The sequence below is a fragment of the Etheostoma spectabile genome, chromosome 24 (genome assembly GCF_008692095.1).
Source record: "Etheostoma spectabile isolate EspeVRDwgs_2016 chromosome 24, UIUC_Espe_1.0, whole genome shotgun sequence".
In the NCBI taxonomy this organism is placed as follows: domain Eukaryota; kingdom Metazoa; phylum Chordata; class Actinopteri; order Perciformes; family Percidae; genus Etheostoma; species Etheostoma spectabile.
In genome coordinates this window covers 4,687,778-4,704,158 of record NC_045756.1, presented here as the reverse complement: position 1 = coordinate 4,704,158, position 16,381 = coordinate 4,687,778, and the positions used below count along the sequence as shown (strand labels likewise).

General features: G+C 39.7%; 1 protein-coding gene across 1 annotated transcript; it reads right to left on the bottom strand.

The window, feature by feature from the left end:
- Window positions 1–526: 526 nt before the first annotated feature.
- Window positions 527–4,654, bottom strand: slitrk1 (SLIT and NTRK like family member 1). The gene has a single exon (XM_032506611.1). It carries the CDS (start codon window positions 3,504–3,506, stop codon window positions 1,389–1,391), a length of 2,118 nt encoding a protein of 705 aa, XP_032362502.1. The 5' UTR covers window positions 3,507–4,654; the 3' UTR covers window positions 527–1,388.
- Window positions 4,655–16,381: the final 11,727 nt, after the last annotated feature.

Genomic DNA, 16,381 nt, shown 5'->3' with positions numbered 1-16,381 from the left:
TTGTTATAAAGAAGGACCCACCCCCCCTCCCCCCTTCACCCAAAAACAGCCAATTTCAAGCACATGTTGTAGAAATACAGTGAGTTTCAGTTCTCTTATTTGGACAAGATTAGATGGCTTTACAAAAGCTCACAATAGGATGAAGGTGAATTGAAGCCATAAGCTTTTTTGTGGAGGAATACTTTTTTTTCTGACATTAAAAAAGCATTATATTCTAATTCATTCTACCTGCGCTGTTTACATAGATCGAATTATACCTACATAGCTCAATTGAAAACACTTCTTTGCTCAGTTATTGAAAAAATATGATGGTACAAACCCCCCATTGAAATGACTTGTTTTTTTCTTCCTCTCACCCAAAGCAGGCTATATTCATTGACACACAAAACCACAGAACTGTTATTTTAGCTACATTAACTTTGCAGCATAAGCATCTGAGTGACGTTATTTGGTCATGCTCATCTGCATGTCTGAATATCTGAAAGTCAACAATTGGCACACCATAAAATAACACAGTTTACATTCATAAAGGAGATGATGACTGCGCAGACATGGATTTAATCTGCACCATCTAGTACGGTATAAATAACCCCAATATTTATCGACAACCAAATGATAACAAACAGAAAATAACATGCACTGACAGCTTTACTTCCATCACTCCTTTCCGATAGTCATCATTGATTTTTTTTTTGTGTTCTCTTTTCTCCAAACAAGTTAAAACAACAAATACAAATCCTAACTGCAGGTTCACAAAAAATAGAGAAATGGCACTTTGTAATAGTCATATATAATTCTTAATATCTATATATTTTCGTCATATTAATATAACATGAAAGGGTCGAGTTTGCTTCTTTGTTGGTTATGGTGGTTATGGTTCCTCCCCGTCGTGTGTGTGTTGAAACCATGCGAAATATCATCATGCAGATTATGATACATCGGTCCGAGTATTTACATTTACATTCATGCGTTCGTGCACCATTCCCAGGGTCCTCGGTCTTGGCTCTCTCTCGCTCTCTCTCGCGCTTTCTCTCTCACACACACACGCCCTCTCCCTCGCTCCCTCGCTCCTTTTTCTCCCTCTTTTCTGTCTCATACAGATCCGTAGTCCGATTGCGGCAAATAGCAGAACTGGGAGGAGGAGGGAGGGAGGGGTTTTTAGCTAGGAGGCTTGGCATATACATATATTACAGAGTGGGGCCTGTGCAGCAGCAGGCTGACTTACTTGGTTCAACTGGAGAAAACAAGACATAAACAAGTCTGTGTTCGCCTCTGACGACCAAAAGCGGATGATGTTTGCCGTTTCAGTCATTTATGTGCGTCCGTCTGTCTCCAGACTGTTTGTAATCCAGTCTGGTGTGGTCTCATTGTACTATAGCAGAGTCCCTTCACGCATCATTTGTCGTGGAGAGGTGCGTGCTGCAGTCGAAGCCCCTGTGCGCGCCCCCGTCTGCGTGATAAGGCCCGCCGCTGTGCCAATAAGAGGAGTCGCACACTGTCTGCAAGGAATTGATCTCCGAGGCGGACGAGTTCCCGTCCCTTCGCTTTGATCGCTTTCGATTCCGCAAAATAAACACAAGCATTCCTACAACAGTGAACGCGGACGTGACAAACACCAGCAGCAACCCGGGGACGAGCACTGAGATGGAGACCCTATTCGGCTCCAAATAAGAGTTCGAGCGCGTCCCCGAGTCCAGGGTGAAAGTGCTGTTTTTGGACAGTGGTGTGGGGGAGACCTTGTCATAGAGTTTGGGGCACATGAGGTCATTCCGGACGTAGCGGAAATCTCGTTTCCAAAACTCTTCAGGGGACTCACATTTGAGATCACTCACTATCACATCTGCCCCGAGTTTCTCCGTCCACTGCTTGAAGGGCACGATGTTGCACGAGCAATCCCACGGATTCCCGTGCAAATCGATCTGAATGATTGAATTGAGCTGGTCTAACACTCCAGCCACAGGGAGATAAGGGAAATAATTATTATGCAGACTAATTTTGGATAAAGAAATCCCAAGGAAAGCATCCACGGGTAAAGATTTCAGCAAGTTGTTATTGAGGAACAGAACCCTCAGATTTGGCATGGGGCTGAATGCACCTGCCACTATCAGCTGGATGTCGTTGTATTCCAAACTGAGATATTCCAGATTCACAAGGCCCACAAACATCTCTGCTATCAGCGTATCCAGATAGTTCTTATCCATATACAGCCATCTCAGCTCGCTCTGGTTTTGGAAAGTGCTGTTGTCAATCACCTTGATGTTGTTCCCACCCAGATCGAGCAGGTTGAGGCTGGAGTAGCCAAGCAGCTGATTCTTTTTCACTGCGTGTATGTTGTTATCTCTCATGTTCAGCTCATGAGCGGCCAAGGGCTTAGGTTTGAGGCTGGATAAGCTCTCGATCTTTTTGCCTTCGCATTTGACTCCCAGCCCTTGTCTGGAGCCGACCAGCTCACAGTTGCAAGGCTGGGGGCACGTCATGTTGTGCAGCTGTTCTCTATCCCCGTTCACACCTGTCAACACTGGAGTGGGCCTAGTTTTCAGCTGCCAGTTCTCACGAGATTTGGAGCGGCTCTTGGGACCGTGGCCGCCGGGCGTCGGGGGCCCACTGGTGTCTCTGTTGGGCTTGTAAGGCGTGGGACGTGGGCCATGGGCCGCAGCCTCAGAAGTCTCCTCCTGAGTGGGAGGGGCGACCAGGCTGGTGTCCACGCTGCCACTCTGTGAAGGGCACAGTTCTGCTTCTGACGTCTCGTTTAAGTCGCTCCCTTGCAGCCTGGTGGGAGCCTCGCATATCATCCTCCCAATAAGCGCGTTACGCGGTATGTTCTCCAGCCATTCCTTGAGGGAAACCAGGTCGCAGTTACAGTCCCAAGGGTTGTCCTCCAACAGAACCTCCGCAATTCCCGGTATCTGTTCAAGGATCCCCTCATAAGGCAACGTTTTGATTCGGTTTCCCCGCAGGTCGAGATGCGTAATGGGCACATGTTGAAACACGTTCATAGGTAGCGCACTGATGAGGTTGTCGTTAAGTATTAACACTTCAAGTTTATTTAGGTCCCTGAAAACGGCGGGGTCAATATCCCTCAATAGATTAAAATCAGCTTGGAGATATTCCAAGTCGTCTAACCCCAGAAATGTACTCTTCCTGAAAGATCTTATCTTATTGTTATTGATGTGCAGCCGTTTCACCAGCTGCAATCCCAGAAAAGCGCCGGGGACAATGTCGTGTAAACCATTGTTTTCCAAATGCAGGCTCACAGCATTGTAAAAGTTGGCGAACTCGTTGGGAAATAGCCTGGATAGAGAATTCCCGTGCAACAGTAAGTGATAAAACTGAGAACTCGGGCCAGTCAGATGCTGCAGAGTGGTGAAGCTCCGTTTTTCGCAGTCTATGTGCAGATCTCCCTCTATTTCGTTGCAAGAGCATATCTGCTCCTTACAAACGTCCCTTGTAACATTTCCACTCGCAACACAAAGAGCCGCATTCAGCAGAACAATCCAAAGCAGCATTTTTCAACGTGGACAATTCATTCCCGGTTTCAAGACATATGAGCTGTGAATTCAGTACACATCAATACGAAGAAGAAAAATGAGATATAGACATTTAGGCAGAAGATAAGGCAGTCTTTTATAACAGATCCATGCTGCATCTAACCTGCACTTGTGTCCAGACTTCCAGTTTGAAAATGACCACATAAACGTCTCTTTCACATCGACTGAATCCTCCAAGCCTCCGCGTGTTTATGATAAAAATCAAAAACGGCGAGCGACAGTGGCGTCCAACACATCTTTGGGCTATATTCAGTTCGTTTAACACTGACCTTGGCAGGGGAAAAAATAAAAAATCTGTGCCTTTTTCTCTCCCAGTCGTGCTGCGTGTTGCGGCGTGGGGAGCTTTTCCCTCTCCCCTGGTGCTGAATTCACACCCTGCGCTGGAGCTTTAGAGGCGATCCCACCGCTGCAAAACACCCGCATCCCCCTCACATCTTTCGGTGTCTTGCCTCGCTCGTTTTCCCCTTTTGTGGCGATTTGGGGATCACAAAAAGAAGACCGCGCAGACAGTGTTCATCCTAGCGCGGTGCTCCAAGAATAATCTGACACCCTCTACTGAGCTGTAATGGCAAAAAAATCCGTCGACTGACTGAGGGAATGCTGAGAAGAGAGTGCAGAAAAAAATCAATCCACAAATAGGGAAGGAGATTTTTTGTTGTTTTCTTTTTTTAATCACACTTTAAAGCTTTCAATGTGACTGTTATTTCCCTCCACACGCGCAAACAAAGAGGTTTCTGCCACCAAACCAGACTCCTACGGTTGATTCGATGTTTTTACTCTTAAAGCTTGCAGCTCCGTGGTGAAAGTGTCCAAGTCGGCATCGTCGAAAATACTGGTGAGATTTCACATTAGGATCGTGATACCTCAGTTCAGTTGCTTGAATAACCCCCCATTCTTAAAGAATACACGGTATTATTTTTTGCTGATCTCCTTTCATACATGAACCTCCGCTGTTACAATCGTGACTTTCGCCACTTGCTTTGAAAACACTGTTGAATGCGGTAAAAACAATAATCCGCTACAGGCATGCCTCAGTCCAGCAAAAAACAGTTGACTATACAACAAACGATGCGTCAGTGTGGCACCCTATATGCGCATGTGTGCGTGACGTTTTTTTTTTTTTTTCTTCTTTTTTTTCACAAATATGAAATCCTTTTGCAAAAATAGTTCTACAACTGTAAGGAAAAAAAAGACAAGGAAATGGGTTGAACACAATCCCATCTTCTATCGATTTTTATTATACTCATATTGTTTGTGATTGTTACATCAGCTGGAGCACAGGAGAGTTGAGGTAGTTATCCTGCCCCCCCCCCCCCCCCATCCCCTCCTCCTCTCCTCCTCCTTTTGTAGTGCTCAGTTGGAATTCAGAGTAGGACAAAAAATGGGATGCTAAGTTAGATATCCTCCTCTGACATTTTGTTTTTTTTTTTTTTTTTTGGGTTGCAAAGAGGAAACACACTTGCAAAAGTGCAGTAAGAGACCAATCTAAAGGAATCTGGAGATTCCAGCAAAGCATCAGCGGCACTTGCAATAAGCAAACTACCATTAGGACCACCTACATATGGCTGTAAAGCATTCCTATTGTGGTCCATTGACAGTTTCGGATGTCTCCCTTCCCACCATTTGCCTGTCGGTCTGCTTGACTGCTGTTTTCTGTTGCCAGTCTGCCTACCTGTTGACTTGTCTGTCTTCTTCATTTTTTTCTCTTTGTGTCTGTCTAGCGCAGAGTGTAATTTTCTAGTAACAAACAGAACACACACAATATTTACATCATCTCCATGGCATGTGTGACAAACTCTGCCGACTAAAGGGCAAAAACCCCATGGCCAATTAGTGGTTGGATGTAATACATTTTTAGGTACTGTACTTATATACAATTTTGAGGTACTTATACATTTCTCAAGTATGCTACAGTACTTTTGAAATGTTTGAAACATATTGTACGCTTTACTCCACTACATTTATTTTACATTTATAACCCTAACCCTGATTCAGATTACACATCTGATGTATACTTCTAGAATAAATTGTACATGAAGTAAGTAAAATGAATCAGCATTAAGTAAAATTAGCTCCATTGTTACCAGTTGCAACATTAAAGTGATGCTTGCACTAATGCACAAACAATTATAATCCAGTTGTACAATATGAATTATGCTGGAATGAGTTGTTCTGCATAGGGAATATTTCTACTTTTGGTACTTCAAGTACACTTTTCTGCTCATGTTGTGCTTCTGTAATGCATTGTTGTATTTGTACTTTTACTCAAGTAAGAAATCTATTACTTCTTCCACCACTAAGAATACTAGAGCTAAATGTATCATAAGCAGTGGTATCATGGGGCTCAGCAATAGGATGTGATGCAAATACTGTTGAGTTGTATTAATGTGATGTGGGCCCGGAGCAGCTCATGCAGTATGTCACTTGCATAGATAGTCTCCAGGGCAAGCAATTCAACTCAGAGTTGAGTCTGTGTGTGAAGGCGTGTTTGATTTATTTAGTGATTATTTTAAGGGCACATAAATCGCATGGACCATTTCCTTATACCACAGCTTTCATAGCATTAGGTAGTTTGTATTGTATGTACCTACATTTGGTCTTTGTATGTGGTTTTCTATACATTTTCTTGGAATTTTATAAAAAAAGTATACAATAAATTTAGCATGAAACACTTTTAACTTGAGTTAAAAAATGGTCCCAGTCATTAGCTCCCGGATAGCTCAGTTGGTAGAGCGGGTGCACATATGCAGAGGTTTACACCTTGACACAGTGGGCCCAGGCTTGACTCTGCCCTGCGGCACTTTGCCACATGTCATTCCCCCTCTCTCTTCTCTCTCATGTCTTAAGCTGTCCTGAAATAAAGGTCTAAAAATGCCCCCAAAACAACCTTGTAATAATCAATAGTCATGATCAATTCTGAGTTTTAACTATTGTTCCCTGAAGAGAAATGAATCTGTCCAAAAGCAGGATTTCCCAGAGCGCAGTTCTTCATAGACACACAACAAAGTACTGAACCGGAAACCCTGAGAGGTACAGTACCACCATGTCACCGTGCAAGAAACAATAAAAACATAAGTCTGTTGGGGTAAAAAAAAATCTGTGGGTGTGGAGATAGAACCTGAATCACCGACCAAGCCTCAGCGGTACGGATGCATTGTGTATGTGCTGCTGTCTGTGGAAAGGTTCTGATTTCAGGAATGTATTTAGTGTCATTCTTTCTTTTTAATATGGTATTGTCCTGTTAATTTTGTCCATTTTTGTCTCAAGATTCAGACTCTGATATTGGTATTGATGAACAGAAGTGACTGTTATGCTCCGTCTTTCAGATAATTATGTAGCCTCATGGAATACAACAATTCAGATAGTGTAATAGTCATTGCTTTTCAAATGCTTTTGTAATTGTTTGCACGGTGCACTCGGCATAGAGACAAACCAACACTCAAACCAGTCAATGCCATTCAATCAGGCAGCAATGGTGTGCTACAAGATTACTTGCAATTTCCCTCTCCCATTCGGGCACTCAGATCTGGCTGATATTTCTAAACGGGCATTATTGACAATGCCCAGTTGTACAGCTCCAAGTCACATACTTGTCATGATTTTACACATCTGATGTGAATATACTGTAGTAATGAACTTATTTTAATCAAAATTTTGAGGTACTTTGAGAAAATGTGCACACCTGTTTAATCCTTTCCTGAGAGACATGAAAGAATCCAGGATTTATCAGGCTAAGCCACCACGGGTTTTTTTTGTAGCAAAATCTGCTTGACCTTCCCTTGGGTCTGTATTTGAAGGCTTAGACTCTTTTTTTCAAATGATTAAGATATTCACTAAGCACATGAACTGGCTTTGCAAGCAGGATGGAAACAACAGTCCTTGCTGCTAAATCTAAACCTTTCAATTTAACAGTTTCCAGCAAAACGTTTCATCAACCAGCAAAAAAGATCTTTTTCCTTGGCATGTGCATCACTCAACTGTGTTTATTTTATTTTATTTTTTATTTTGGGAGGGATGGGGAGCAAACACATGCCACAACTTGGTCCAGATGTGCATAATCATCTTTGCCAGAAGGACTCTCTCCGAGGGCCTCAAATGCAGGAGGTTTTAAAAGAGTGAAATACTCTACGGGTAATTACAAAAAGGTCAGGAGCAAACTTAAGCTTGTTTTCACATCATCATGTTCAGCTCTGTGTACGCTGACAGCATTCAAAATAAGGAATGCATGTTTGTTGTGATTCATGCGTTGGAAGCAAATAATGTTTGATCAGCAAGTCGAAGAGCTGGAAGAGGGCAGGGTTGTGTCAAGTGTTATCTGACATCTCCTGTCACAAATTTCAAACATGACATGAACAAGACCTCAAATTATCATGTAAGCCAAAGGTGATGTTGGTTAATGAGTAACAGATAAGGTATGATTTAAAGTGAGTTCTTATTTACAAAAAAGATTATACATCGAGAATTTTTTTGTCGGGATTTTATTTCTTGAGCTACACTCAAATGATCTCCTCTTTTGAATTCCTTTTGTAACACCTTCATTTTTAATTATGCAGCAATCATCATGCAGATGTGTCATGTACAGAAAAAGTTGGGGCAATAGCCAACTGGAAGTCAATACAGCTATTGGCAGAGGCCGCGGCACCGCTTCTGATGTATTGACCGGCGATGCTGTATAGGGAATCAGCAGAATGTTTGACTTTAAATCTATACATATCTATTCACAAACTCTATTTACCCCCTCCTGTCTTTACCATCAACACAACACTCCCAGCTGACACACTGAAAATCAGCTGAGAATCCAGTGATGCGCCTAGAGGCTGAGAGAAAAACATGCAGGGTATGGTCTGTATCAGCAAAGGAAAACGGTGTTTTATTTTAATCTTTTTAAAATTAATTTGAACATCAGTTCTCATAATATTATAAAAGTCTGACACTAGTGTTAGTCACTTGCATTAAAGGAGAATAGTTGTATTAATTTAAAACTTGTTACCGAAGCCATGTGACAGTCTGTATCACTGCTGTGTTGTGTGGCCTAACCTACTTTAAAAAGAAGAAAAAGGGTTAACATAATGAGTTTTCTCTGGCAGATTTGGAAAGTGTAGGTCTAAATGCATTGTTGAATATTTTTTTATTTTGCAAGGAACACGGATGCATCAATCAGCCAATATACATTCCTGCTCCTAGCTTTGATAATACTTGTACGGGCATTACAGAATGTCATGATATTTTCATATCTTTACAGAAATTACATTACAAGAATTTCAAAAATGCTTTTATTGCTACCTGCAAATCAGGACATATTTGAACACAACTGCATTATGAAAGTGGCACAAAGTTGAAGAATCTTGGAAATGTTATGAGAGCATCAACAATTAACAGGAACAGGATTTTGTTGTTCACCTTGATGTCCGGAGTTTACTAAAATGCCATGAAAAGTAACTCAAACCGGTGACTCAAATTAAACTCAATATATAATACTTAAAAAATTGCATGTACCTCTTAAAATATGTAGTTAATATTACTCATGTCTTACGGTGCGACAGAAGTGCCAAAAACTTCAAAACTTATTTTCATTGAATATGGTTATGCTATGTCTGTCTGTCTGTCTGTCTGTCTACATACCTGTCTGCCTCTCTGTTTCTCTACATCTCTCTATCACTGCATTGCTTTTCAATATATTTTTGTCAATTAATCTTGGAGAACAATCAGGTCAAAATCAGCCCCAACAACAAGACATGTTTTGTATAGGATTTGATTTAGTGACAAGGTAAGACAAATAATTGCCACAATTATTGCCACAGTGGCTTTTTCCCCCCTGTGTAACTTGCAGACCAAGACATGAAGCTGCTCCTTAGTCCCATAAGCCATGTATTTTCAGAGTCTAAAAGCCAGAGACAAGCAGATAGGAAGATCCTTAGTTGGTAGTCTGTCTGGATTGGTTGCGTGGTCATAGAAAATGCCCAAAACAATAGTAGATCCATTTTAGTTAGTACACATTTTATAGACTTCAAAAAAATACTATGTGACATAAAATGAATGACTTTTTATTCAAGAGGGTTTTTACATTTACATCTGCTTTACAATAGATGTTACAACCATGGGTCAAACGTGTTCGGATAGGAGATGAATAAAACCCATTACATTACATGTCGTTTAGCTGACGCTTTTATCCAAAGTGACTTCCTAGTAAGTGCTTTCAACCCTGAAGGTGCAAACTCCAGACAAGTCAACAACAAAACCTCTTGGCATATACTACATGATGTCATTAAAGCTCACACGGTTTGAGAGTTCATCACGTACCAGTCATGAGATCTCCTCCATTCACTGTGACCGGAAAGTCAAATCTGAATTCTGTTATAAGGGCTTTTCTGTCTCCGTGTAAAGCTCACAGGTTTTGAGAGGTGACCTGTGATCCCTGACAAGATCCTGTCCGACTTGATATTTGTTTTCCTCCTGAGCGTTTGATGATCTGACAGCCTTCATTCCCGTGATGGGTGTCGTCCAAGGAAAAGCATTTGACATACCTTTCTAACGTTGATGTATAAATTATGAAAGCATCAGCTCGGGGTTGTAGCACTACTGTAGTCTTTAATATTAACAATGATCATTTGCATATAGTGGGTGGGTGGATGGATGGATATGTATCTCTGCCATCTGTTTCATTCTTGTGAACTCTCATCATACATAAATACATACATACATACATCATACATATTTGGCCATAACTCAAGAATTCCTACATTAATTATGACATACATTGTACAACAAATGCATGTTAGGATAAGATTGTGTGTGTGTGTGTGGTGGGGTGTGGGTGGGTGGGTGGTGTGTGGTGTGTGTGTGTGTGTGTGTGTGTGTGTGTGTGTGTGTGTGTGTGTGTGTTGTGTGTGTGGTTGTGTGTGTGTGTGTGTGTGTGTGTGTGTGTGTGTGTGTGTGTGTGTGTGTGTGTGTGTGTGTGTGTGTGTGTGTGTGTGTGTGTGTGTCAAACTTCCTGTTTTGTGGTTCCTGTGACATTTCTTGGCAACCTGTCCACCTATCCTCCATCTTCCCTCAAAGATGAGAGCCCCGAGAGGTTTGACAGATCTGGGCCCTTTGTTGGTAATCAGAGCTCTTCAATTTGGCTTTTGAGGGAAGGCAAGGCAGCTTTATTTGTATAGCACATATCAGCAACAGGGCAATTCAAAGTGCTTTACTTAAAAAGATTAAAACAAGTTACAGTGCAGTAGAAAAAAATTAAACATTAAAGAGCACTTAAAAACAAACAAATCAAAAAACATATTTTAGGCTGCCAGTATGGGACAGTGTACAAGCCGCTTCCCCACACGTTATTGGAGAGCAATAACCATTTAGTGGAAAACAAAACTTTGTTGACCATTACAGTAAGTTTCTACACAGGAGGAACCATATGTCTTTACCATCTCATCTACCACCTTGAAATGGTTGCCAACCCCTGACCTAAGGCGTCCAATGGTACCAACCATGTCATTGTATGGCTGTGGTATCAAAAAAAAAAGTTGAACAGTTATTCTCGAGTGTTTATTTTTGTTTTTAGAAAAGGCACTGCGCATATTATCGAACCAAAAATTCCTGCCACAATGTATTAGTTAACAGTAAATAACTACTCCAGTTTAATACAAGGCAGCGTTGGTAATGTTGAAAAACTACCATTTCTTATTGATGGTATAAACCAAATTATGACAACTGAAATTAATCTTCAGATGTCCCGCTTTCAGGTCTCTAAGGGTTAAACCTTAAGGTACTGTTTATGCACTTAATCACCCAAACTGGCACACAAAAAGTGAAACGCAAGCTGCAGTCATGTTTCAGAGATTTGAAGAGACATCAAGATCGGCGCCGCCAGAAATAGAAATAAACAAAAGTTGAACTTTAATTGGATTTCTGGTGATAACCTCTCACTTTGGCTTGAGTTTCTGTTACATTGGTTATTTCTGTATCTACTTTCATGAATATTAGCAATACATGCAGTAGGCCCAAATGGATCTTTGGTGTATGAATATTCAATTTGAACCTATGTTTTCGTCAAACACCATCATTCTGCAAAATCAATAGGCTCTAAACAAGTCGGCTTGAACATATAAACCAACTTGCAATACACCAAATTACCTGAATCCTCAGGGTGGGTGTGGGTGTGTGGGGGTGGGTGTGGGTGTGTGGGGGTGGGGGTGTGGGGGTGTGTGTGTGTGGGGGTGTGTGTGTGTGGGGGTGTGTGTGATGCAAAGCAGCAGCCCTACCCATTTAACCATGTCTACTGTACAGACACTGTGGATCACTTTGACAGTTTAATAGTTTCTCCAGCACATGATAATATACAGCTCTCTCTGTCTGTGTGTGTGTGTGTGTGGCGTTTGTGACCAGTTTAGAGCCTAACGCCTGTAATAGAGTGGTAATCACTGGGTCTGAGAAATGACAACTACATATGTATCTGTTGTAACAACTCTGACATTTTAGCTGCGTACCCAAGAGGAAATGTTTTGAAAGATTGCATTTTTTTTTTTTCTATTCCTTCTTCCACACGGGATGATTACTAGTTCCTTTAAAACACATTTTTTGAGAGCATCTGTTTAGACAGAAACTCATACAAATGCATAGTACATGCATTTGCATTTGATATTCAAACACAGGCTATGTGCTCATTTTGTTTCTGCAAAAGACAGGAAAACAACTCCGTGGTCCATTTGTATCTATTTTCACTTTAATTTCTGCCCTGCGTTCCCAACAAATGCATCACTGTTGCATGTGGTTGTTTTCGTTTTACCATTTATATCTTAAACTATTTAACAAATGTGGTGTTATTAAAGTGGTAAATCTCAATCAGAGTTCATTGTGTTTACTTAGCCTCCAGGTGTCCGATATAAAACGTTAAATCCTTTTAGGATTCAACAATCTCATGAAATTAGGTCCTTTACACAGAAGGTATTCAGTCTTTTCTTCTCAGTGATCTTGTGTATGACAGTAGTAAGCAGGTTGTCCCCATTTCAATGGTTTCTGGGCTTATTTCCAAGGTTTTTAATCCACATTTCATTGTGCACTCAGTCTACCAAAACTAATGCAGACATCCTGTGTCCTGGCCAGTCTTTCAGTTTTCATGTGAACTGTTTGGTACAGCTAGTTAGGCAGCTGAAGGGTTTGTTGCATACACCATTTACCTGCTAGTGGATGTATTTAAACTGTATATTATTTTAATTATGTAGCAATGTCAAAAAAAAACAATTCCAAAGCTAAATATTGGAAATTTTGGTTTGTATTGATTCAGATTTATAGATTTTTGGTTTTTAGAGATGCTCTGATTACAATTTTCTAGGCCAATTCCAATTTTTCATTGTTTTACCTGTGACCGATTTCAAATATTAAGATATCATGTTTTTCTTAACCACCCTTTTTTGTTATTAGCCCTTTAATTCAATAAAGAAATAACAATTTAGGTAAAAATACTTTTGTAATTGTTTGTGTTAATTAAGGCACAATAGTAGCTGCAGAAAGACAACATTCCTGCACACAGACACCAATGCTGAGACACGCACACATACTGTCCAGATACACAGACACACACACAGAAATAGACAGACACACACAACGCAGTGGGCCTGGAGGAGCACACAGTTAAGTTTTATAGCACCTACATTTATTACACTCGGGTCCAGTAGACCCGAATACCTCATATGTAAAAGTTATGTGTGAGAGGGGGGTGTACCATAAACAGAGAAAAAAGGTACTATATGCCGTGTAGAAGCAGTGATTGTTAGTACATGTCGGAGAATATATCTATATATAGATATATATATATATATCTATATATAGATGTATATATATATCTATATATAGATGTGTGTATATATATATTTATATATAGATGTGTCTATATATATATATATAGATGTGTGTGTATATATATATATATATAATATGTATGTATATATCTATAAATCTATATTCTATATCATATATATATATATATATATCTATATATATCTATATATAAATATATATCTCATAATATATATAGTATCTCTATAATTATATCTATCTAAGATGATATCTATTCTATAGAGTATATCTATCTATAGATGTATATCTAATATATCTCTATATCCTATATATTAATTATATATATATATATATATATATATATATATATATATCTCTTCTATGCATTGTGAATTGTAGCTTTTATAATATTTATTCACAGCATTTGACTGGCATAAATACATAATGTCAGAATGCCCTTCCAGTCGTGTGTGTGTGTGTGTGTGTGTGTACACAGTTCTCATTTCAGCACCATGGACAGTAATACGTTTCTGCATTTAACCCTTGTGTTGTCTTCCTGTCAACCATGGTCACTTTTTTAAACATTATTATCGCTTTTTCCAACACGTTTGTCACTTTTTCAATGTTATGGGTCCAAAGGTTTTTGATATTTTTAATCTCGACATTTTCTTGTTTCGACGGCCCAGAAAACTAAAAACGGGCCAATTTGACCCGAGGATAACATGAGGGTTAAGACAGGGACAAATCAATCTAGTTCAGCACCATGGACAGTTACATATATTTACAGATACAGGGCAAGGACAAATGATTCTCATTTAGCACCATTGGCAAACATTTCTTAATCCAAGATATGGACAGGGACAAACTGTCGACAAACAATTGTCGTTAAGCACCACTGAAAGTGACACAAAGTTCTTGATTCAAGACATGTGACGCACAACACCATGGAAAGTGACACATGTCGTCATCTGGATCAAGGACAAACAAAGTTTTACAGTTATTTTTGTGATTTGTGGTCAATAAACCTCATGGGAAATTATACCTAATGTTTGAATTAAAAAAAAGCAGAAATTAGGAATTAATCAGACTAAAATTAAAGGAATGGATGTTGATGGATAATCACAGACTGCAATATGTCAACTTTTACCCAATACTATTTCAAACACTTCACACACTTGAATTTTTTTCTTCCAAACGCTATAAAATTGAATAAGAAAACCCAAAATTAATGAAAGTATAAATCTTTACTTGCCAAAGAGCGCTGTGTGGAATCAATCATGTTATTTTGGGTAGTTTAAAAGAACATTGATAAAGGAAAACTGCTCTATTTGACCGGGGGACAACATGAGGGTTAACTCGGGTACACTTTTTTTTTGAGTCAGACAGTGACAAACAAATCTGAATTCAGCACCATGGACCGTAACACATGTCTTGTTCCTTAACAAAGACAAATAATTCTCGTTCAGCACCATGGACAGTGACACACATTTCTTGTTCTGAAACAGGGACAAACAATTCTTGATTCAGCACCATGGACAGTGACAGCAATTCTTGCATACATTTTTCTGGTCACAGCTTGGATTCATGGTTGAATTAAATTAAAGCCCCCATAGTGGAAGAATGAGAGTCACCAAGAGATTAGCACTGTTTATGAGAGATATGCTTCATTTAGCTGTATTCACAAACACCCACATTCCCTCAGTGAGAACACAGAGAATCAGAAAGACTGTGCAGAGAAGACTGATAGCAGCAAGGACATTCAGATGAGATTTGTTCCCTAGCCAGTGAGGTTCAACTTAGAATGAATATATTCAACAATACAACTTTCTTTGTTATTTATACTCTCTTTTTAAGCAGGCGAGTAAGACTAAAGCTAAGATTAAGAGATCTCTCATTAACTGTGATGTCTGGGGAGTAGCTGTAGTACTTCCTAATTGAAGCAGTCTAAAAGTGGGTGATAATATATTGAGTGTAGCCTGCTGGGGTTTGATTTCAAGATAGCAAAAACATATCTGGCTGTGAGTTTAACTACAGCACTGTACCAGTGGATCCTGTTTATAGGAGTGACTGTTGGAAGGAGTGCTACAATTATCTCATGAAATTAAAGTACTACCAGTAGAAACCTTTACAAGATAGGATTAAAAGGAATTTATGGATGTTAAAGTCTAATCAGATAAATGCAAAGCTTACTGAGAACCTACACATTTTAAGTAGTAATGAATTCATAGTAAAGTACAAGAATAAAGTAGTGGGAGTAACTGTGGTTATTGCTACCCTTGAGCTTAACATACTGTAATGTGGGATGTACAACACATGAACACGTTCTTCCTTTGTGTTATGCATACACTCACCTATTCCCCATTCTGTACAAAGCCTGTCCTTCTTCTACACGTAGCAAAGCATGACCGGATGGCACAGACGAAACCCAGAAGATTATTGTTTATTGAATTGAATATATACTGCTGGTTAAATACAGCTCCCTTACAAAAAGAGCAAAACGATCAATTGAGATTAAATCCTTAAAGGAAAATTTTGGTTGATTCCAACATGTAACTCTGTTTGTAAATTTGGAGTGCTGTCAGTAGAGAGAAAACGAAACCAATCTGTGCTGCCTACGACGTTAGCACCCAACAGGCCTAAACAGGGCAAGTTATAAATATGTTTTTAGCCTCTTAACATGTTCCAAATGTCATTAAATGTGCCTACCCATGTGCAGTGTTTCCTTCCAAGTGAACACAGTGAATCGGACTGCTATAAATGTGAAAGAAATGCATGACTGTTGTGTTAATTCAGCTGTGTTTAGTTCCTGTGTTGCAGTTAGAGAGCTTAGGGACCGTCTACAAACTACAACACAGAAAAGAGAACAAAAAATATGCAGGCTATCAATTTAATGATTAAATAAGGTAATGTACCAAAACTTACCTCAATTATAACTTGTCGCCTGCTAGTTGCACTTACTTTTTTCAGTGTTGTAGTTTATAGACGGTCCCAAAGCACTTCTTGCAGTTTCAACACAGTAACTAAACACCGCTGAATTAGCACAACTT

Excerpts from the sequence above, each read along its gene's own strand:
- slitrk1 (XM_032506611.1), bottom strand. The coding sequence starts at position 3,506 with ATGCTGCTTTGGATTGTTCTGCTGAATGCGGCTCTTTGTGTTGCGAGT.